The sequence below is a fragment of the Aquila chrysaetos genome, chromosome 13 (genome assembly GCF_900496995.4).
Source record: "Aquila chrysaetos chrysaetos chromosome 13, bAquChr1.4, whole genome shotgun sequence".
NCBI classification, from domain to species: Eukaryota; Metazoa; Chordata; class Aves; order Accipitriformes; family Accipitridae; genus Aquila; species Aquila chrysaetos.
Window position 1 is genome coordinate 30,611,557 of NC_044016.1, and position 22,829 is coordinate 30,634,385.

General features: G+C 37.2%; 1 protein-coding gene across 6 annotated transcripts in view; it reads left to right on the plus strand.

Moving 5' to 3' along the window:
• ARID4B (AT-rich interaction domain 4B) overlaps positions 1-22,829 on the plus strand; it is a 93,530-nt gene that overhangs the window by 50,879 nt on the left and 19,822 nt on the right. For 5 of the 6 annotated variants that reach the window (XM_030034329.2, XM_030034330.2, XM_030034332.2 and 2 more), the window contains exons 10-17: positions 648-721; positions 1,616-1,761; positions 6,666-6,738; positions 7,815-7,909; positions 9,020-9,117; positions 9,331-9,595; positions 10,624-10,796; positions 20,570-20,818. In XM_030034329.2, coding sequence (XP_029890189.1) covers positions 648-721; positions 1,616-1,761; positions 6,666-6,738; positions 7,815-7,909; positions 9,020-9,117; positions 9,331-9,595; positions 10,624-10,796; positions 20,570-20,818 — 1,173 coding nt within the window. The remainder of the gene's footprint in view (positions 1-647; positions 722-1,615; positions 1,762-6,665; positions 6,739-7,814; positions 7,910-9,019; positions 9,118-9,330; positions 9,596-10,623; positions 10,797-20,569; positions 20,819-22,829) is intronic. The other variant, XM_041128338.1, reaches the window with a different exon arrangement.

Below are 22,829 nucleotides of genomic sequence, written 5' to 3' on the forward strand. Positions count from 1 at the left end.
TTCTAGGTTTTAGTTTTTATTTAAAAAGTTGCAGCTATTTATTGTGCTTGGTTCAATTTAACAGAATGCTTTTGCAGAAAGGATATAGAAATATTTAACAGTTTCATTGTGGTTTAATTACTTACTAAGTCTAGGCTATCACTTTACCATTTGGTAGTTATTCAGGCATCAATGCACGTCACTGGAGAAACACACATAAGCATGTGTGCACACAGACACATACCCCTCCACCCCCCAAAGCTGCAGTTCAGATTTGCTTCCTTAGATATAGCCACAGTAGAGCAAGATAGGGTTTTGTTGTTTGTGGGTGAGTAGTTACTTGCTAAATTAACATGAGGTTTTTGTTAAGCAATATATATTTGGGAGATTCCAGAAACTACCTGTTAGTGGAAGAAGAATGCTTTCTTTAATATGCACTGAATGCGTATGAATGGTCTAACCAAATTTATGTAGAATTTTTGTTTTTAATCCACTAACTGACTAATACCGTACTAGACTAACACTATAGAACTGTCAAGATATACTTCATATGCTTCTTCTGTATGTTTAGTAAGTGTGTTATAGTCTTAGTGATAGCTCTGTGTTATACTGTTGATTTAGCTTTAAAATATTTTAATTTTTTTTTTAACACTTTCTGAATTATCTAGCGTTTCTGTGCCAAGAAAAGATGTTCGGGAGATCAGTGAAACTTCACCAAAGCCTGATGCTTTGTTAAAACAAGGTAAAAATAACTTTCTGTGAGAAAATACATGTGTGTGTATTTACTTTGTTACATAAATTGGACCAAATTTATGGTAGATTGGTTCACGTCTTAAAAATGCTAAAATACAGTATCTTTTCCTGTAGCATAATGTGTTGAAGGAGAACACTTCTGAAAATCTAGAGGAACTTTAACCCCCCCCCCCCCCAAAACAGAACATTCCCCCCCCCCCAACAACAATAAAAACCCCCAAACACCAAAAAAACCCTAAACAAAAATGCCCTACTCTACTGCACTTGTTTTAAATGTAGACATGCCAAACAAGGATATAATCGACACACACTGGCTTTATAGGTTATTTAGTATTTGGCCTTTTGCATTAGACCTTCATAGAGTTATTCTCACCATAGTACCCCTAATAGTTATAATTGTTGCCTTTATGCACTCTCAAGAAACTGGAATTGTGGATTCATTTGAAAGTTGAAGTTTGTGTGATCAAACTCTTGGAATTAGCTTGTGCTTATTTCTTCCTCCTTCTCCTCCCTGTTCAATATATGTAAACCACAGTGCAAATGTGTTGGAATAGGGGTTCTCTCAATTAAATTTTCATATATGCCCTAATACAGAAGATCCTTATTTGTGTCTATAGACACTAACATGGTAATAGTCCTAATAATAGCTCTGAATAATTTGATGTGCAGAGGACACTAGGCCAGTTTGGCTGGGCAAGACAAATAAGGATGGACAACATGGGGCTGTTGTTGAGGTTCTTGGAATTTGGGGGTGGAATTGTTAATTAGCAGTCTTTCCTCCTTCTCCCCTGCCTCCCCCCTCTCCTCGACTACTTTTTTTGATTAAAACTTTTGGTCAAATTGATACTCCCTGCAGTGCTAACAAATGCCGGTCCTTTTACAGCTTTTGACCAAGCCCTTGAATTCCGTAAAAACAGAACTGTTCCTAGTAACTGGAAAACAGAATTGAAAGAAGACAGCTCCAGCAGTGAAGCTGAAGAAGAGGAAGAGGATGAAAAAGAAAAAGAGGATAACAGCAGTGAGGAAGAGGCAAGTGAAGTTAGTAAAGGGCATAGATACACAGCTGATAAAAATTAGCAAGACTGTAATATTTAAGTAGGTCTTTTTAACATTTGGGAACATGTAACATGTTAACATAGGCAACATTATTGCCTCTCAGCTTTCCATAACAAAGATCAGTTAATGCAAAAATATCAACTTGAAAATGCTGTTGTAAATAGCTGCTCACATAAATGGTGATAAACTTTTCTCCTGCCTGTAGAGGTGTTAGCCCAGTACGTACCTGTGACTTGCCACACATTCCAAGCCACAGGGAAGTTTGCTACCTTTTACACAGGAGCTCCATCTGAGGAGGCAGCTCTAAGCTGTTACTGACCTGCGTTCTTGACATATTGGAAAAATAAACCAAACTATGCTCGCATGGCCATGCTGTTGTCTCCTCCTCCCTGGTGTCTCTGTCACTCTCTCCTTCTTCCCCTTCTACCTTGCCCTTTCCTGCCCCCAAATTGCTATGCTAGGCCTACAGCTGTAAGTTCTCTTGTAAAGCAGATACTGCAAGTAGTTTGGACTGTCCTTTCCCTGCTTCTAGGTGTAGAAAATAAGAGTTTACTGGTTTTGGAGTGGTGAAAAGTGAAAAATTTTGAAACCTTTAGATAATGACCAAGAAATCTGAGTTGTTGTACCTCTCTCTTATCCTGGTCTACTGAAGAATTGCTTCACTACAAGCTGTCGCTCTGGATACCCTGATGTAAAGAAGCAAAAGAGCTTTCAATTAAGGCATTAGTCCATGCACTCCTCTTCCACCTTTCTTCTCGAGTCCTACCTCATGCTTGGTTTTCTAATTATCTGTTCTTCCCTCCCAGCCTCCTGTCCAGAAAAAAACGAAGACAAGAGGAAAGAAGAAAATTAGTGGAAAGAACTTTATTTCACAGCTGGCTGTGAGGCTGGAAGAAAGGCTTTTGAATCTTTTACTTCCTCTATACCTTCTGGTGGTACTCAAAATCTGTATCTGCCCATTATCACTTTTTCTCTCAGTATGGTTTGAGAGCTGTTCTCTGATTTGTTATGCAACTGCCAGTAATGCAGTAGACTGAAATTCCCATCGATAGTGGACTTGTAAAGGAGAAACTGAACTGGTTTGGGCCTTAAATGGTTGTTATCGCCTTTCTCTCAATACCTCCTCCCTGGAGATTGTGGCTCTGGCCTACCAGAAGATGGTGGTCCATCTTTTATTAGTTCATTTATTTATTTTAAGATTTGTTGGGAGACTGCAAAGGTGTGAAGTAAAAACTTTGCCGCCTTTCCATGCTGATGAGGTCATCCTGCCTCTTCTTTAAGCTCACAGGAGATTATCCAGCTCTGATCAAAAGTTACAAAGCCCAGTTATTTTGAGAAGCAGGGAGTACTTCCTTGGGCTTAGTACAATTCCTGAACTTTCAGAGTAGGTTCATGTCCAGCCATGGGCATGATCAATGTAGATAGGTTTGTACCTATGCAGGTTGACACACAGTCTTTATATAGTGCTCATTCCCTCACTACTTTTAGGTGAAAAATTCAGAGTCTTTAGCTACAGTGTTTGTAAAAATTTGTACACCTTCTCTCTAGTTCCTCTTAGTTGCGTGTGATGTTGTATGAGCTAGTCTTTCCATGTGCTAGACATGAAGATCTCATCTCAGGCAAATATTCTGGGATTTACTGTGACATCTCGTGTGATTAATTTCTTCTCCAGTATCCAATGTTTCAGTCACCTGCTGAGCTAGCATATTTTTTTATTATTATTTTATTTTTCTTCTCTCTCCTCAGTTGTCAATGGCATGTGTGCCTTCTCTCCACCTGCCTTCGAGCAGTTTCTGCAGCCTATTCTCTCTCTCCACCCCCCCCCCCCCCCCCCCCCCCCCCCCCCCATCTCCCCCTCTTTTTAAAATTAGTTTGTGCCTGTAACCTCCTGGCTATCAAGCAGCATCTCTTCTCAAACAGGACCTGTGGGCCTGCTCTTAGGAATTTGTTATCCATGTGCAGATTGTTCTAGTGCTTTCCAGGACATGAAATATTCTCACTGGTGGCCCTCAGGCCATCCATGTGGTTCTGGTACCCATGAACCAGAACAAACAAACAAAAAACTCGCCTCTTACTTGTGTCACCGCAGGCTTCATATATAGATGTTCCTATCCTATATATATATTGACACGCACTCCTATAGGTGTTCCTATATATTTCATGTAGTCATATAGCTGCTCCTATCCTATAGAGATAGGAGTTGACATGCAAATCCTCTCTAACTCTCTTCTAAGAAGAGGAGTGAGGAGTTGCTTCTCCTCACCTTCCCCCCCCCCCCCCTCCCTTTTTTTTTCTTTCCCAACTGGAAGAGACTGGAAAACAGCCTTTCTTTCCATTACTAAATCTGACAGTAGGTAAAAGAGTTGACAAAGACCCTCTCTTTTAGTGCTGGGGTATAATACGATGTGAATTTTATGTGTTGCAAAAAGCATGTTGCTGCTTTTCTGGACTTCATTATCATACGTATAAGCCACTTTCTTTTACCTTTGTGACATGGACAGATACATTAGAGACTGCAGAGTGACCTGCTAGCACTATGGTTGTCTAGCTTAGAAATAAGCAAAGATGACAGACTATTACATGCCTGCTTCAAACCATTATTTAGGAAACCTTGTGGTGTAACTTCATGATTACTTAAGAGATTCTGTAAATGTTCAGGGATTATTAACAGGTATTATTATCATACTATAATACAAACTGATTTTGTAGAGATTCTGAGACAGTTGAAAATGCTTTTCAGAGACATGCAGGGTCTTAAGCTTCCCCCCCTTAGCACACTTTCTTAGAACTTTTTCTTCAGGCATTGGATCTTACGGTGAGAAAGGAGTGGCAGTGTTTTATTCAGCTTCTTCATCACCATTGCTTTAGTTCCCCTAATATTTAAAAAGCATACATTCCTTCTTAAACCCTTTGTTGGGTTTCCTGAAGGCTTAGTTCAATGACCACCCCCTTCTCCCCTAAATGCTTTGTGGGACCATTTTCTTACGGTAGGTGTTCTCTTGTTGGTGAGGAACATGAGAAACCCAGTAGGTGCTCATGATCTCTTTGCCACGATCCAGCGTATGCTGGTAAAAGTCCTTTCCAAGTACCTGTCATGTGAGATTAAAACAAACAAAAGCAAACTCCAGAACTGTATTGATTCCACTCAAGTTGTTTGTTCTCTATGGTCATATTCAAGTTTTACGGTTGCAAGCTGAATCCTTTACTTGCTAGCAGTGTTTCCTTTAGCACCTTTGCCTGTGAAATGTGAATGTTCTTAACCAGGCGTTTGTATTATATGCAAGGCTGCAGCATCACTTTGTGCCTATCGGTGAAGAATTGCTAGATATGCCTGATGTCTGATGCCCCCACCCTGTGAGGATGTATCTAGTCTACTGGTTGCCTTTCCTTCTTGCTCATTGAAGTAGCCTGCTCTGAACTTTGCTGGTATACTAGGTATCAGATAGATGCTCATCACATAATGCCCCTTGCAGAGACTTTTCTCTTGCATTGCCTTTGCAAGACTGTGGAATGTTTTAATTGCATTTCTGTTGATAATTATACCTAAATGACAACTGTTTCAGCATATTATGAATACTGGTTCTTCATTTTTTGCCTGTTTGCTCTGATATGTCCTCCAAGTGGATTTAATGGAGGAGTAGTAGTAGTATAGGATAAGTAAAAAAACTACTCACTGGTAATAGTTATAGCCTTCCTTGACCTTATTTTCAGCCATCCATCTCTTTATTAAATAGCTTTGGCAGATGTTGTGGGTTTTTTTGTTTTCTGTTGGTTTTTTTCTTTTCTGTTGTGTTTAATAACGATACTCTGTTTCTGTTGATTCCTCAGCTGTCTTGCTGTAACTTTAAAGACAATATGTTTTGTCCCCTTGCTTCAGGGTAGGTGAAGCTTTAATATTTAGTATAAGGAGGCTGTTGAAGGATGGAGAAGATAAACACGGAATGAAAATACACTGAAGAAAAATAATTTCTTTTAGATTTACTGAATAACTTTTATTAATTATTTTTTTGAAACTTTACAGCTAGTATTAAAAAAAGTATGCAGAAAATTAATTAACTTATATTTGGCATATTGTTTTGAAGTAGCTTAGTCATCAGAATTTCGAAGAATTCTCATTATATTAATATCTTATTGTTACTGGTTGTGGCAAGTCGCATTTCCTAAGAAAATTAGGAGGTGTTATAAAATAAGCCGTAGTGCTTTGTTATGAAACTCCACTGTTTATCAATCTAAGTAAATCTAATACAAAGGTTTATTCATGCAATGAACTGAACATCCAAAATATCCATTGTTACTTCAGTTCTGGGATTGATCCTGCTCACCATGTATTCAGCCGGTACCCCATGGCAGTATGCATGCAGTGCCATTGGCTGCGGTTTGCCAGTACTGTGCATTAGAACTCCTAAGGAAGTGCAAGCACTATTTTCTCTTTCACTTCATCCCTGAAAGTGACTTAGTGTATCCAGGCATCAAGGAATCACTTAACTGCAATAGAAATAAACCTGAGATTTCTGATATAGTCTCTTGATCGTTAATAGTGGTGTCTCCGAGACTTTCTGCATAAATGGACAAAATTGAGACTGCATCTTGATTGATGATATCAGTTATCATACTTCAGTGATCAATCAAAAATTCAATTTCAATGTGTCTTTACAGTTATTGCTTTATATATTTTGAAAAACTGTTTGTAGTTTATAAAAGTTACTTCCATGTGGCATAGTACTGAGAGCATGCTTCTCTTTGTATGGTGTCCTGTTGCTGACTACAGTAAAAAAAACTTGAACATTTGAACCTAAATTACAACTGCCGTATGTTTCTTAATGAAGGACTGTAACTCAAAATGGTGATAATTTGCTTGTGTGCATTACTTTGAACAGGAGGAAATAGAGCCGTTTCCCGAAGAACGAGAGAACTTTCTTCAGCAATTGTACAAGTTCATGGAAGACAGAGGTAGGCATCTTAATCTTTGAATTGTAGAAGCTGAAGATAGATGTATTGCTTAGCAGTACTTTAAAGAATTGAGTCTGTAAACTAGTAGTGCTTTGCAGTTCTGTTTTGGAAACAGCGAGACTGTACTCATCACTTCTGACTTCCCCGCTCCTTAGAAGATAAGTCTGTCATTTGACTCTTCTCCTAAAATACAGTCACTTATTCCTGCTTCCAGAAATGAATTGTTAATACCTCATATATCCTAGTATATTTTCTACTTAGAGTGTGTATAATCAAGTATTTAATATCCTCAATCATATTAATGTATATGCTCAGTTTAATAACTTTAAAATACTTAAATAAAATAAAATTTAACCACCTCCTACTTCTTAGGATCATGGGAAAAAGCATTTAGTTTGTGCTACTTTTCTTGTGTGAGTCCTGATCACTTAAATGCATGAGCATTATCAGTAAGGTAGATTGAAATGTTTTTAAAAACAAATGCCATTTATTATATCAAATCTTTACTAGGTGTTTATACACTGCAAGTACAATGTCTGTGGAGGCAGGGGTGAAGGTGATTCTATTTAAATTAGTATTATAACGAGTTAAATTAATATATTTTTTAATTACTTGTGAAGATGAGTTGAACTGTTTACAAGAGTTGACAATGTGGTAGCTACTGCTAGTACAGTAGCATAGGAAGTTTCAGCTCTTTGAAGCATTGTGGGATTTGTTCTTGGGGAGGTATTTTGATTGTAGTAAAAGGACTTCGCTGGTATTTTTAGATGTAATTGTTTCAGCGGGTGAAATAAAAATATGTATAATATAGGTAGCAAGAAAAGTTGCATCATTTGTGCATGTTCAGTAATATATGGAAGAATGCATATGTATGAATTAAATTACATTACTGAACTACAGGGAAAATGGGTTATTAAGACTCTTGGGTTTTAGTTTGATGCACCACGTGCATGAGGTGGTCAGAGGGAGGGATTTACAATGCTGTATTTAATAGTGTAGTAGTGCATATGATGTGGATTTCATGTTATTCTGAAAAAAATACTTCAAACCACTGTAATAACTGTCTTTGTTCACAGGGACTCCTATTAACAAACGACCTGTATTAGGATATAGAAATTTGAATCTCTTCAAATTATTCAGACTTGTACACAAGCTTGGAGGATTTGATAATGTGAGTATTAGTATGATGAGTATTCCAGAGCCATAAAATCTGAGGATGCTGTTTATTTTTGTTTAGTGATAAAGAAGAGTCTTACACAGGAGCTTTAGACATAGGAAAATTGAATACTACAGCTACGTAAGACACCCTGTAGCTCTGAAAAACATGCTTTAACAGGAACCAGAAACTAATTACATTCTAAATAAATGCCACATCTACTCAGCATGTTTAATTATTGCTGCATAAAATCAGCCAGCATGTGTGTTTCTGTGATAGTTCAAGAAATGTTTGGTAAAGTTGTTACCTCAGAAAGTGAAAAGAGTCGCTGCTCAATAAAATCTCAAAGACAAGTAATCTAGTTTAAGGTCTGATGCGGGGCCCTTAATTCCTATCTATTCTGGGCAGTATATAGAAGCATTTGCTGACTGGGATTAGTGGGATTGGTCTTGGACCAGTAATTGAAGCATACGGAATTCATGGCCAAGCAGATTCTGTTACTGCTTTGGACTGCTTCCCATAAATTTAGCCTGTCAGTTGAGGAGGTATGTTTGTGCAGTGATACCTTTCTGATACACAAGGGAGGATCTTGTACTTGGGTATTGCAGTACATCTGCTTTACCTTCACAGATGGTTAGAAATGAGCATATCACACTGTCACAAAACTGTGACACCAAAGGGCATATTAAGGACATAATGAAAGACCAGTAGCCACTGTTTCTGGTGCAGTACTGCCAGGTCTCAGTATTGTTAATGCTTTGAATGAATTTTTTCTTTCAATTTAATTAAAGTTCTAGCTCTGATGAGTTAAGAATTACTTTAAGTATAAAATAAAAATGATGTACTGATTTTTCTGATTTCTATTTCCTTTCCTTTGTTTTATTGCCACCCAGAGAGGAAAGCCTGCTGTGGCTTACTGAAATGCAGAAATGCTAAATTGCTTAAAGTAGTTACATTAGACTACGGTTTGCATTATAGTGAAATACTGTGTTTGTGATAAATAGTAATTTTATAGATCAGAGGAAGTTACTTATAGTTATTTTCCAAAGTTGTAAACTTTGTCGACTTAGTCGTCTTTGTGTCAGTGAGTTAATTCAAAAACCATGACTTCATTTTCTTTAACAGATTGAAAGTGGAGCAGTGTGGAAGCAAGTTTATCAAGATCTTGGGATCCCTGTATTGAATTCAGCTGCAGGATATAATGTTAAATGCGCATACAAAAAGTAAGTAATAAAGCTACTAAGTTTGTGCTAAAACAGCCTTAAAATGAATGGAAGTGATCCTGTGGTAGTGGTAATATACGTAAAAGTCTGTAACTTTTTGGTTATAATACAGGTTTTTAGGCTTTAAACATACTGTTCATGTTTAGCTTCTGCTAGGTAGCATGTTCTTTCTCGAAACAAACTTGCTTATCACAAGCAATTTTTTTCTTTTAGATATCTGTATGGTTTTGAAGAGTATTGTACATCAGCTAACATTGAATTCCAAATGGCATTGCCAGAGAAAGTGACAAGCAAGCCTTGTAAAGACTGTGAAAAAGAGAAAGAAACGAAGATGCGTGAAGAACCAGAGCAGGATGTAAAAGAAATAAAAATGGATAAGGAGGAGCGCAAGCAGGAGGAAGTAGCAATAGTACAAGAAGAAAAAAAGTTAGCTGAGAATGATAATGAAAGTAAAGAAAATGATAAGCCCTCTGTTCTGGTAAAATATTTTAATGTTCATGTTATATCCTGTTTATAAAGTCAGGTGGTGTGTTGATAACACTGAATTCATGTCAAGGTTGAAATCTCCATAATGGATTTAAAACAAGACAAAAATGTGCTGTAAACCTAATTCAGAACAACACATTTGAGCCATATTTATCCCGAGGTGCCTGTTTTAGGGGATCATGATGTCAAAATGTCTGACTTGTTAGGAAGCAGCTGCAAGATTCCACTTGTTTGGGGGCATCCTAGGTCAAATGGAGACTAATTAGTGTGCAGCTTTATCCTGACCTGGGTAATGCGTGCTCACAACTAACTAACAGTGCTGATACTTTTATTTGCATTTAGCTATGCTTCTAAGCCCTCCTAAATCTTGCTTTTATTTCTCTGCTCCAGTGAAACCAGTGAAGCTCTACAGAGACCTGGGCCGTATGGTGTACACAGTGGTCTAATGTAGTTCAGTGGTCCAGAGAGACAAATGTTTATAGCTTTTCAAAATCCAACGTTGACTCAGTGATTTTAGCAAACAAAGTCCGGGGCAATAAGTTGAAGTGCTGCACTGTGCAGGCTTAGCAGTTTGCTCTGGAAGCAGTGTAGCTCCTCAAGTCAGTGTGCAGCACAACTGTAATGCTTTTGCGTGTAAGTGGCAGCCAGCCCTGGTCTGTCTGCTGGTATTAGCTCCGGGGTGAATACCAGGTGGGCCAGTACTGATCTCTGCCTCATAAGTGAAAAGACACCCTGTTAAGTGTTCATCTTAGGGATTGCTTTGGAGTTCAGGTCTAAGAGCAGAGTGCCTCTGTCATTGTGAGAAAACTGGCTAGGACACTGCCTGCAACTTCAAAGTCTGTTACGTTTAGCTTGAGATTTTCAGAAGGAAAAACAGTGGAGGTGTTATAATTTTAGAACAAGCCCTAGACTCTAGATTTTTTTTACTCGTATGACTTCAGTGTGTTTTGTCTGCCTTTTCTTAAATCCTTTGTATTTTTATTTCATCTTGCAAGTTAACTAAAGGTTTTATTATCTTAGGGAAACAAAAAAAATTTGCCAGATTCTGTGTATACTCAGCCTGATCAAGAAAAGGACTTAAATGTGATCAAAACTGAAGATGAAATCAAACTAGAAGATAAAGAGGAGGAGAAGATTAAAGAAATGGAAAGCCCTACCATAAATGCAGACGCTGAAGAAAAAGAAAAATCAGGGTAAGTTATGCTGTTTATAATCAGTTAAGGCATCTGATGTTCATTCATTAAATTTTACTATTGTAATTTGAACTTCAAATCTGACGTCCCTGTTGGGAATTAGACTTGCCTCTTCCAGAGACCTGTGTGTTCCTAACTTTGTCATTGTTAGGGCCATTGAAGTTTGTGGATCTAATTTAAAAAAAAAACACCCCCAAACCAAAAACAGCTTAAGTTTTTGCAGGGTCCAGGCCTAAATATTTATAAGCTGAGTGAGAAAAGAACGTATAAGGCACAGGTGACTATTTGATTTGAGACAAAAATATTGCAGCCATTGCCAGTAGTATTTGTCTACTTAATTTTGGTATAAGTATATCACAAACTTGTGGTTCCTGGCTTTTGCTGTTGGACAGTGGTGTGTTATAGGTAACATGGGAAAAGATGGAAGTCCTTTGCATCGCTCAGTAACAGCTTTGCCTTTGAGTAGGCGTGATACTGGCAGGACTCTCTTGTGCAGTCCTTCAGATGGGAGTTTTGGAAGTAGAAGATTGAAGTAATAGGGATGCTCAGGGCCATGTAATCAACGGATGTGTGCAGGTGATCTCTTACTTCCTTTATGGAATGGGCAGGTTTTCCTGTTTCAGTGCAAAAAATAAGCAACCCCACAAGTGTTTTTAAGCAGCCACACAAAAAAATATGAAATTTAAAACAGAATATAGTCCTCACTAATCCCCAGTTTATTAACAATTTATGTTCTTGCACTTAGCACCCTCATACAGTATGATTTCAAGTGATAAGAACACAAAAATGGCTGTTACAGGTCAGACTGAAGGTCTCTTTTTTTAATACAGTATCTTGTCTTCAACAAAAAACAGTAACAGATGCTTAAGGGAGAAGCTATTACAAGAGGGAAAGCAGATAATGACACCTCCTTATACTTTCACAGCAATCTGTATATCAGGGATGGGGTTTTTTATACTTAATACGAGCTGTTGCCTGACCACTAATTTCCTTGTTCATTCCAGCAATCTTTGCTATTTAGTAGATCAGCTGTCTTAATGTTCTGTCTAAACATCATGAACTCTTAATGTTTTTTCTGGCCTATTAAGAGTTGTGACAGTATGGCATAGTTCAGTATATTGATTTCTGATTCATTGGTAATAGTTCTTTTTTTTTTTTTTTTTTTTTTTTTATTAAGAGTTTTGATTTCCATATAACAGATTCTGGGAGGATCCTTCTGTAAAATGTTTTTGTTTTCCTAAATATTTTCAGTGAGATTACGTTGGCCATTTCTGTAACTCAGAAATTTGGAATACAGAAAAATCAAGTTTACTTGAAGTCTGTTAGAAGAGTCTTTTCTCTGTGGATGTGATTTCATTTGTATCCTATGTGAATTTTTCTTTTTTAAAAGACGAATTGCTGGAATTTGTTACATTTGCCATTTTTAAGGTGAGCTAGATGAGTTGTACTGTAACAGGTTTGCTAGATTTTCAGAATTATCAAAGATTGATTTTACAATGCTACTTTCAAAATATGTAACTAAATAGATGGAAGGCTTTGTGCTGCTTAGAGAATAACAGTTTTTGAAGTTCCCTAAATTGTGTATTTTTATGTGTGTATGTTTGTGACATTACTTTGTGTTTTATTTATATACCTGGAAAGTACAGTGGCTTAATACTTACCATGCTGCTGTAGTAAATGGTACATAAAATTATAAGCTGCATTTGCTTTTCAGTAATCTTTCATTGTTTCATTTTGGTTTTATCCTGATTCATATCCATTTGGGTTATTTATGACATTAAAAATTGTTATGAGTTTTCTTAGTATTTTATTTATGAAAACAACAAAAAACTGTGGAAAATACTGTTTCCTCTTAATTTTACCCAATTCATCTGATTGTAAATGAGTGAGTTCTTTTCTCTGCGCTTTTCTCTACTCATCCAGTAAAAACTCTTCTAACTAGTATTTTGCTATTGTGATTCATGAAAGATTGTAACAAATTGCTTAGATAGAAAGCCTAGCTCTAAAAATAGATGTAGGTGGTGATGTGGTCAGCGCTGGGGATATGTTTCAAGGAATAAGTTAAACTTACAAAAATGAAACATTTGTAGCAGTTTGTAGCAGCAGTCTGTAAGTATTTATAAGGAGTAGTACTGTAGTAGTGCTGTTAGCATGATTACTTTTCCTTTCTTCCCTCAGAGATTGATAGGAAGTACAAAATGCACTTTTATCAGCTTTAAAGAGTTTTTAAGAATGTCACTGTCATCCTAAATGCTAAAAAATGTTTTTTAGTGATTATACTATAAAGGCATAAAGGGGTTTTGTAAGCCTGGAATGCTTGTGGGGATGTTGTACTAGATGAACTCCCCCTATCCCCAACTTTATGGGTAGAAGTGGCAAAGGTTACACAGAGTGGGAAATGCTGTAGTTTGAGTTCCTTGTTGAACTGAAATACAAAATGAAAAATGCATTTTTGTAGGTGGAAAATGAATCACACACACAAAAAATACCCAAAATGTAATCAAAATAGATCACTGTGGACTGAATTTTTGTCAGTGTATTTAAAAATGTATTCCTGGAACCTTTTTTAAGCTATGGACCATCTTCTTTCACATTCCTAACCAAATAGCCAAACAAATGAAATCTAATATTACATAGGGCAAACTTGTAGAGTTTGCTATTTGAATTTATGTCTGTAGGACTTTGGGCGTCTTCATGTAGCTTATTTGCATGTAGACACAAGGAACCAAGAGGGCAGAAAAACTTCTGGGTTCCTTCTTGCTGAATTTTTGTTGGGTGGGCTGGATCTAATTCCCAGCTTCCAGATCTCAGGAAGTACTACTAGAAGCCAGGGTTGTTTATTTTCCACAGGTTTTGTTCTTCCGTGCAATCCCATGTGTGTCAGCCCTTTGAGATTGCTACCACTTGAATCCTGTGGTCCCTTCTGCACAGACTTTAACAATATGATGAAGAGGAAGAAAGGCTAAATGTGGTTCTCTTCCTTTCTTCCCTGGAGGGCCTGTTTCTTGCCTGCTTGTGTATCTGTGAACACTGAGAATAGAGATTCAAAGGCAGCTTGCTCCTTGTTCTATACATGCTTTTCTTGTTGTTTCTGTGGCTAGTGGGAGATGCATGTGCTAGATACAGTTTCATGCAGCTTCTAGTTGTAAAAACAGGCCAGTAATGTGTTATTTCTCACTGGTCTGTCCCAGAGGGATCTTTACAGAAATGGCTTTGTAAACCTGTCCTTTTCCCTAATGTACAAAAAAAGTATTTGTTCTTGCCCAATGAATAAACAAGAAAGTTTAAAATCCTCCTTATTTTGAAGTTCCTGCTAACTTGATGTTGTGTAAGTAACATCTTCAAATGTAGCATTGCATAGTTGGTGCAACTTTTCTTTGTAGCATCTAACAGTATCTGTTGGAACTATTCAAAGACTTGAGTCAAAAGCCAACAAATTGAGAACCAAGGGGCTTTCCTGCACAATGAACAATGTAGACAGTTAAATGTGTTCCCAAGAGACTGAGGCCAGGAGCCTAGCAGAGTTTTTAAAAGGTGTGGCATTTTTAATATAAGCTAGTAAAATAAAAAGTAAGTCTTTCAAATTTTCATAGTAGATACAATTTGTGAACTGAAGTGTAGGTTAATTGCTAGTTAGCCAATACTGGTAAGAAACTTTTTTCTCAAATGATTAATTCAACTCCAAGGGGTTTTTGTTGGTTTTTTGTTTGTTTGTGCTTGTTGTGGTTTTGTTGTTTTGGGTTTTTTTTTAACACTTTGCTCTAAAGCACCTGGGACAGGCAACTGTCAGGAACTTTGTACTGAACTGAAAGATTAAGTGCTCAAAATCCGGTTAATAATTTTTGCTTTCCAACAAAAATTTGCATCAGGCTTGTATATTGGTAGTACTTGGATTTTTGAGGTGACCAGGCAAACTTCTTTGAAGTAATCCCAGTTACAGTACAGAAAGATTGCAAGAGGCTTTGTTCGTGTGTTTTCCTTCTTTTGGCTGAGGTGCTGCCTTAACTGTAACACCAGGAGGGGCTGCCATCTCTGGATCCTACCCCGAGGCCGTCATTTTCGGTACTCGCAAATAGTTCTTGCTTGGTCTTATGAAACTTCTTGGATTTTTTTTTTTTTTTTTTTTTTTTTTTTTCTTGAACACTGCCTGCTTTTTTATTTCCTCCAAGGAATGCATGAACAAATGTTCTTAAAGAATACTTTAGAAACCAAAACACTTCTGGCTGTCTCATACTGCTGGTTTAGGTCTTCATGGTATGGTTTTCTGGGAATTGGTACTGTCAATGACAGCATCAAAAGGAGAAAATGCTAAACCTCTTTGGCTAATAATCTTGAATGGAGTTAAACCATTCATTCACATGCAAGGGAAAAATCTTAATCTTAGAGCTGTTATATGTATCGTTACACGCAGTAATAGCATTTTCCCTCCTATAAGCAGTAGGAGGGAGCTAGGAGTAATAAAAGCAGTAGTTGAAAACTAGGTTAAGATGGGCATTGTTTCACGTGGAGGGTTTTACTAGGTTTTATTACCCTCGTAGGGCAGGGTGACTACCTGCTGTGCCTGTGCTGGTGATGGCTTCTATTTGTACAAGCGTTAAATTTTCTGGAAACACTTGATGGGGATTTTCTGAAAGCCATTTACAACAGGATTATGTAATAGTCAGAAGCTCCATTTCACATATGGGAGATAACAGATTGTTAGAGGCAATGTTTACTTCAGTTCCTTATCTGTTAAAATGACATATCAAAGCTTTATGGTGGTGAATCTAAAATGGTAGCAGGAAGGTTAAAATGTTTTGGAATGAAGGAGATTTGATACAGAAGGCATATCTTCTAGCTTCTGGATTAGTTTTGAGAACTATATATTGAGATAGTTTTTTCCAGTCTGATTTAGGTTTATATGGAATTGATTAGCTTGGGAGAAGGGAGAGAAATTTTGTGTTCATTGCACAGTTGGTGTGAACATCTGCTCTGAATCCTAGACTGTTGGTGTGTATGTAAAAAAGTACATTTTTGAGAAGTGTACTTGGGTAGTTCCATTTATAGGAACATAATTTCTATGCTCTTATTTGTGATGTGTGTTCTGTTTATGTATTACAGCTGCTTTTGTATTGGAAAGGAAGTTTTTCTATAGTCATGTTTTCAGAAATGGAGTCTAATTGATTTATTTTTTTCCTTAATATGGAATATACACTGATACATACGTATACATAAGGATCGCTTTTGGTACAGCAATAAGCTGCTAATGACACAACAATAAAGGGTAGAGTGGCAGTGTAAATGTACCAGTCCTGTGTGTGCATCATGTTGAATGGAAGGGAGGTGTCTTTGATGTGGAAAAAGTGGTTCTCTCATCACATTTTACATAGCTTCTGGTCACTACGAAGGTTATTAACCATGGTAGCTGTCACTGAGACTTAAGTGCATGGGTGGGCCTTAAACATTCATCAGATACTAGATGTTTTCAAGCTGAGTGTGAACCAGTGCTATAAAAATGAAAAGTGCTCTACTCCTCAGCCAGACTTCTGAACCATCCATTATCCTTTTGAGGAATGTTTCAAAATACTTAAAAAAAACCAAACCAAAACAAAAAACAAAACAAAACTTGACTGAATGATTAGAAGCAATAACATGAGGTCCTTTCATTTGTCTTCTCTGTAGCAGCAGAATGACACACTGGTTACGGAGTACATGCTTGCATGGTTGACATGTAATGTACTACTCTCAGATGTGATTCAAATAAAGTTAGTGCCTTTCCCCTTCCCTCAGAATGATGGACCATAACTGTGCATTTATTCAGATTTTCCCTGTGTGTAGACAGAAGTCCTTGGAGCTTTTATTTTTAGGTTTTCTTTGCAACTTCAGAGGGAAAAAAATACTGGTGAATTTTTTGGGTTCTGTTACTTTGTTTAATTAAAGATGAGATTCTAGTGTCATGGCATAAGTACAGGTCTTAACGGCCTCTCTGCCTTAAAACTTAAGGGCATCTTAATACAGCTGTGATTGAGAAAGTCAGAGTGTGAAGGAGACTCGACATCTTCCAGCTCTGTATTATGTGAAGTAGAGGTTAAGTAATGCTCTAGGATGAAAAAAGGGGAAAAAGAAGGGAAACAAAAATAGAAGCTAATTGCTAAACTTGAAGTGTCAATTTCACTGGAGTTTATTTCTGCTAGTGGTTCAATTAACTGTAATGACTTAATTGAACCAATAATTGAAATAATCTTGCTTCCTCAAGTTTTAGAATAACCCCTGAAAAAAATAATCTTGCATTTGCCATCTCACCTGCTGTGTGTGCCAGCATGGTGTGTCAGGGTAAATGTATTGGAGTAAGGTTAGGTTTGCTGCAAAACAGGGATCCTAGGAGGCAGATTTAATGCTCCGTATCACACCCTGTCTCATAGGTTTCACCCCGGCTTTGTGACAACGCTGTGTTTAGTGCCAGAGATTGTGGGTTGAAAGATGTTTGTGTGATATTGCAGTTCATTTAGTGGTGTAATAGCATGTGCTATTTCATCTATTAACAACATTTATTCATTGATATACGTACCCTTATTATGGGCTCGTTGGTGTTAAATCTTTCTATTGATTGAGAATTACCTGCCATATGTGTAGTTTTGAACACTTGCAGTATTTTTAGCCTTTTAACAATTTCACAATGTCCTTTGGAACTAATGATAAGCAGTATTTGTATGATGTCAACATTTTAATGGTTTTACTTTATTAACAAATATTTTTTTGCATTTTAATTCATTAATTTCCTGCTTCTGAAGGTTTGTGTTCCCATTCCGTGGGAGATGGGTTGAGGGTATTCTTTAGTCTGTAGTTGTAATTGGAAGTGCTTTTGAGCCCTCCTGACAAGCTTTCTGGTAGTACTTTGGTTTCTGGAACACAGTCACACTTGTATTGCTGTGTCTCTTGTACAGTGTGCCTGCACATCTGCTGCTGCCTTGTTTCATCAGCTGCTGCTTGGGTTGTTCAATTTGTTGCAGCTTTGTGGCAAATATTGCTTGGTACTGTTTCTAAGTTGCTGCGGAGAGGCTTGTTTCTTTCCTTCTTCTCCACACCGCCCTGCCCATAGGATTTTGGCTAAATAGTATTAAAGGAAATCCAGTGTTCTCCTGCATACATACATGGACAAATGAGGTTATGACTGCACGCTGGATGGCTGCAATCACAATTTTCTCTTACAAACCTCTGTTTCATGGCAGTCGTGGCTTCTCCTTCACCTGTACTGCCAGGTTTGAGCTTTTTATGGCCTTGTAAACCAGTCTCTTTTCTTCCTTGCAACCATTGGAATATGTTTTGGGTTGTTTTTTTTGTTGTTGTTGTTCCAGGACCTATATGAGTATGCTGCTTTTTCTGCTCCAAAATGATGAATGTTCTTTGCTTTTGTTTGGTTTCCTAAAATCTCCAGCTTATGATCGCTAACCAAATCATTCCTTAGAACACTTTTTAATTGCAGCCATCTCTGCTTCCATTTTGCTTTTGCTTCCTGACATTCCTTCCACCTGCGTACAGTCTGCTCTTCACATCTACTTGACCATCCAAGTTACTCAACTTCACAATGAGAGTTTCACGCATCTCTTCCAGGGAAGTTCTGGTATTGTCATGGAGTCTTTGTAGAGTATGTGTTGGGACACCAAGGAAGCCATAGGATGATTAAGGTGTGAGAGACTCCAAAACTTGTTCAGCTTCCAAAGAGCCACTGGCACCGTAATTGTCATTGTCTGGAAGATCCTGAATCTCCTTCATAGGCATGCTTTTCTTTGCAGACAGCATTTGAGGATTGTGCCATTAGTTCTTGGGGAAAAAAAAAAATTCTGGCAAAATTTGGTTCGTTACAGTTTTGAAAAGTCTTGTTAGTAATGGGAAATCATGAGCTCATCTTGTTCTTGGAGCAGCGGTGCTTCTGTTCCTGATGCCAAGTTTTTTTAGCTTTTGTATCATAACAACTGTTAAGCTGAAATTAGCTGTGAGTTTTTATTTAGTGCAGCAGAGAGTATAATTTTAAAGCATTTAAATTACTGGTTGGTGCTTTTTGTTGTTAGCTGTGGAATTCTGTTCAGGAATTTTTCATCTGAGTCTTTGGGGACCTTTATTCTTGATTTCTTTGGGAAGTGAATTTTGCCATATGATGTGTAGTGGAGATGAAGTGAGCTTTCAAACCTCATTCATTTATCTTGCGTTTTTAAGTCTGGTATTAACTTCACTAGCAAAGTAGCCCACTGAAAGTATATAATAAATTGAAAAACTTGGCCTTCCAGAACAAAACTGTCGGGTCCATGCCATGTATACCTGAATAGATGTGTCTTCTGTGATTTGATTTAGTTAATACACCAACAAAGGGAATTTTTAGCATTTGTCTTGTGGTGTGCACATATATATATATATATATGTATATATTTATGTGTGTGCATATATATATGTGGCAACACTAGTTTCTGAAGTAATTTCATAAAATCAGTGTGGTTATGCTGCAGTTGAATTTAGCTTATTGTTCTAAATTCTCTTTTGCCAGCTAATTAGATAATAATACTGCAGTTTTACTTCTACAAAGAAGCATTTGAATAATTAAAATGCTATTTGATCCTTTCGCAGAGAGAAAGTAGCTTGGTTTATCTGAGTATTTTCTACTGAAAATTTCATGGAAAGATTTAGATTATTAATACAGACTTTTGTGTTTGTGAGGCTAACTTAAATATCGGTGCGAATCAGACTTGGAGCAGCACTTATCTTTTCCTACCCAGTCTGTAATGCATCCAAACACACCTTTTCCATGTCTCAGGTTTTTTAAATTATTAGTGGTCTGTAGTTATTGTGAATTTAGTAAGTGGCCCTAATCTGTTTTGTATTGCACAGAGTGTGGGATTAGAATAATGTGAGGGCCAATAATATTGTTCTGTAAAGCTATTTAAGATATTTTTTTCCCCTGTTAACTTTTTGATGTAGTCTGCCTCTTAAGCTGGTTGGAGGTAATTTTCAGAACACTGAGCAGCCCATATAGCTGCCATTGACTGAGACTAGCAAGATTTGTGGGTTCTTAGTGTTTCTGAAAATTGGTCCAAATATCTAAAAATGTATTCCAAATTAGCTTACTTTTGAAAACGGTGAACACCTGCTTCTGTGTTTATATAATAATTAAATGCAAGTTTGGCTTATATTTAGAAGACTTTTAGCATAATTGGCAAGGAGTACCAAGGTCATCAATTAGCACAGGTTGCTTGATTTGCTAAATAATTTTGCATAAAGGTGGTTTGGGGTTTTTTTTGCCTAAAATCGGGTTTTGTTTGCAGTCACTTCAAGGTGTTGAGATAGAGATTATTATAATAAAGCAAGGATTTTTTTGGGGAACCAAGTTTCAAGAAGCACTTGTAAAACTTGCAGGTTGAAAAATGGAATTTAGGGAACTTTCTCTCTATATGGAGAAGGATGAGTTTGAACTGAAAAAAACAGTATTTAAACAAAGGGACTGCATGAAAGAATCATATAAAGATGAGTTTGAACATCTTCTGCTCATACAGAATTTTATGGATTTCTTTTTTTTTTTTTCTTTTAGTCAAGTCATTTTTGCACCTTACAGTCACTGGATTTTGTGTGTATTGCTATATCCTATTTTGCTGATGTTACTCGGCCATAGTGCAGTTTCACATATTTGGAGCCTGCTGTTTCCCAGTCTCTAATGCATCCACGATATTTATCAATATATGTGGTTTGGAACTGAAAAGCTTATGAAGTATCTCATATTAACTCTACAATTTTTTAAACCTTTCAAGAGATGACACGAATAAGGAAGAAGATGAAGATGAAGAAGAAGCAGAGGAGGAGGAAGAGGAGGAGGAGGAGGAAGAAGACAACAATAACAATGAGGAAGAAGAGTTTGAATGCTATCCACCAGGCATGAAAGTCCAAGTGCGGTATGGACGAGGGAAAAATCAAAAAATGTATGAAGCTAGTATTAAAGATTCTGACATCGAAGGTGGAGAAGTCCTTTACTTGGTGCACTACTGTGGATGGAACGTGAGGTAACTTGAGTTTTAGTTAGTGATTACTTCTTGAATTACTTCTAAAATACCCTTGTGTATTTTAAAAACTAAATGAATAGACATCTGGAGTCCTAAACTTTCAGTGTTGGTGTTCTGTGAAGGTCATTGTACTGTATGAAACTATTAGATTTTTAACACTATATAAATGCAGTACTCTAGTTACTTAGAAAATCATCTTAAAATGACTTGTTCAAAGAAGGCTTCCTTCATTCCCCATCTTATTTTTAGATCTCTCCATACAACAAGTGACAGCTCACTCTTTCATAAATTCCTCCTCTGGTTCTCTTAAGCCAATTTTATCTCATACAATATTTGAATAGTGCACTTAGCTGAGTCTGTATACACACTCTTCTCAGCGAAGCAAAGAGTATGCTAGCAGTATGGTATTTAACAAGAGAAGTACAAGATTCTTAGGGGCAAATTAGTGTGCAGCAAATAATTGCATTTCATTCAGATCTGATTTCCACCCCTCCCCACCTCTCCTTCCCCTGTGGCTGCCTCAAGCTTCCAAACAAGACTCTTCTTAGCCTAGTGGCTTCTTATGCTTTTCTTAATATATGCAGGATTATATGCTTTTTATTGTCTCTAATAGAGCATTAATAGAAATAAGTTGACGTATAAATATATTTTTGCCATTTTGGACTGATTTTTTTGCCATTTTAAAATCTGAAGCAACTTTGAAAACAGTAGAGAAGACTAAAGCTTCTGAGTGGCTTTTAAGCCAATTACCTAGTCTCCCGCTTTTTTCCTCAGTTTCAGTGTATCTGCTCATTGTCCTCAGCTGTCATCTTTTAAACTTTATTACTGTGTTTATAGATCTTTAAAAAAAAACAAGCCTGAGGCAAATCTGCTCTACTTTTTATTTACTTATTTTTCCTCTTCTGGAAAATCTGAGGCTCTTGTGACCTTCTGTCATCTGGACTTTGATTACCATCCTACCTCTGACCAAGAGGGCAGGACAAATCTCATTTATTCAGTGCTAGCAAGATCTGCTAGCAAAGGTCACAATTACAGAAGCATGATACTTCTCTCCCTCCCTTGAATATACCTCTTTGCATCTAGGCCTGGTGATTTCCAGGACCACCTAAGCCACTGCTGAGGAGGAACATCTCGATATTGCCAGTTTTGATATCTATCTTTTGTAGAATTTTGATCTACATATATATTGATCTACAGGAATATGATCTTTCACATAAACTGTCTTCAGGCAACATTTGTAAGCATAATTGGCTATCAAGTCAAGATATTAGCGGAGATGCAGCCTGTTCAAGTTGGAATTTGGAATGTGACTAGGGTTTCGATCTTTATTGGGGAGGACTTCCTTAGGAGCGTAAGTTATGGAAATTTGCATCCTACTCGCTGAGGATTACTGTGTACCATTCCAAGAGGCTTCTTGCTTTTAAACTCTTTGTTTTGGAATTCACGTGTAAACATAGAAGTTATTTTCCTTTTTGGGTAAATACTATGCTATTATGCATGCTATGAGTTGAGATGATCAGAGTTTTATTTGAACAGTACCACTTTAAATCTGAAGAAATGAGAAGTCAAAAAAGAGCCTTCACCTTGGAGATCCTGGCACCCTGGTTCTTAAAGGAGAAATCAAGATTCTGTTTTTTCAAAAAAAAAGAAAAAAAAACCCTCTGCCTTTTAAACAAATATGTGGATTGATATCAGAGGCATTATTTCTGTGACTAGGATATATTTGATAAGCATTTTTAGTAAACTTGCACTCATTTGAGAGGTGAGGGGAGTTGTTTGGTCTTTTTGGCAGCAGGACTTGCATTTATATTCTTACCTGGTGTTTCAAAAGAGCCCTCTGAAAGGGGCTGGGAGAGTAGGATTCTTCACTGAAAAAGATGACAGTGATTGAGATTTAGCTATGGGACTGTGTGTGAACTCTGCTACTGTGGCTAATTTTTTTAATTCAAGTAAAATTGCTTAAAAGTTTTGGATTTGACAGTAAGAGTGGGTAAGCCTGAGTTTAAGGCAG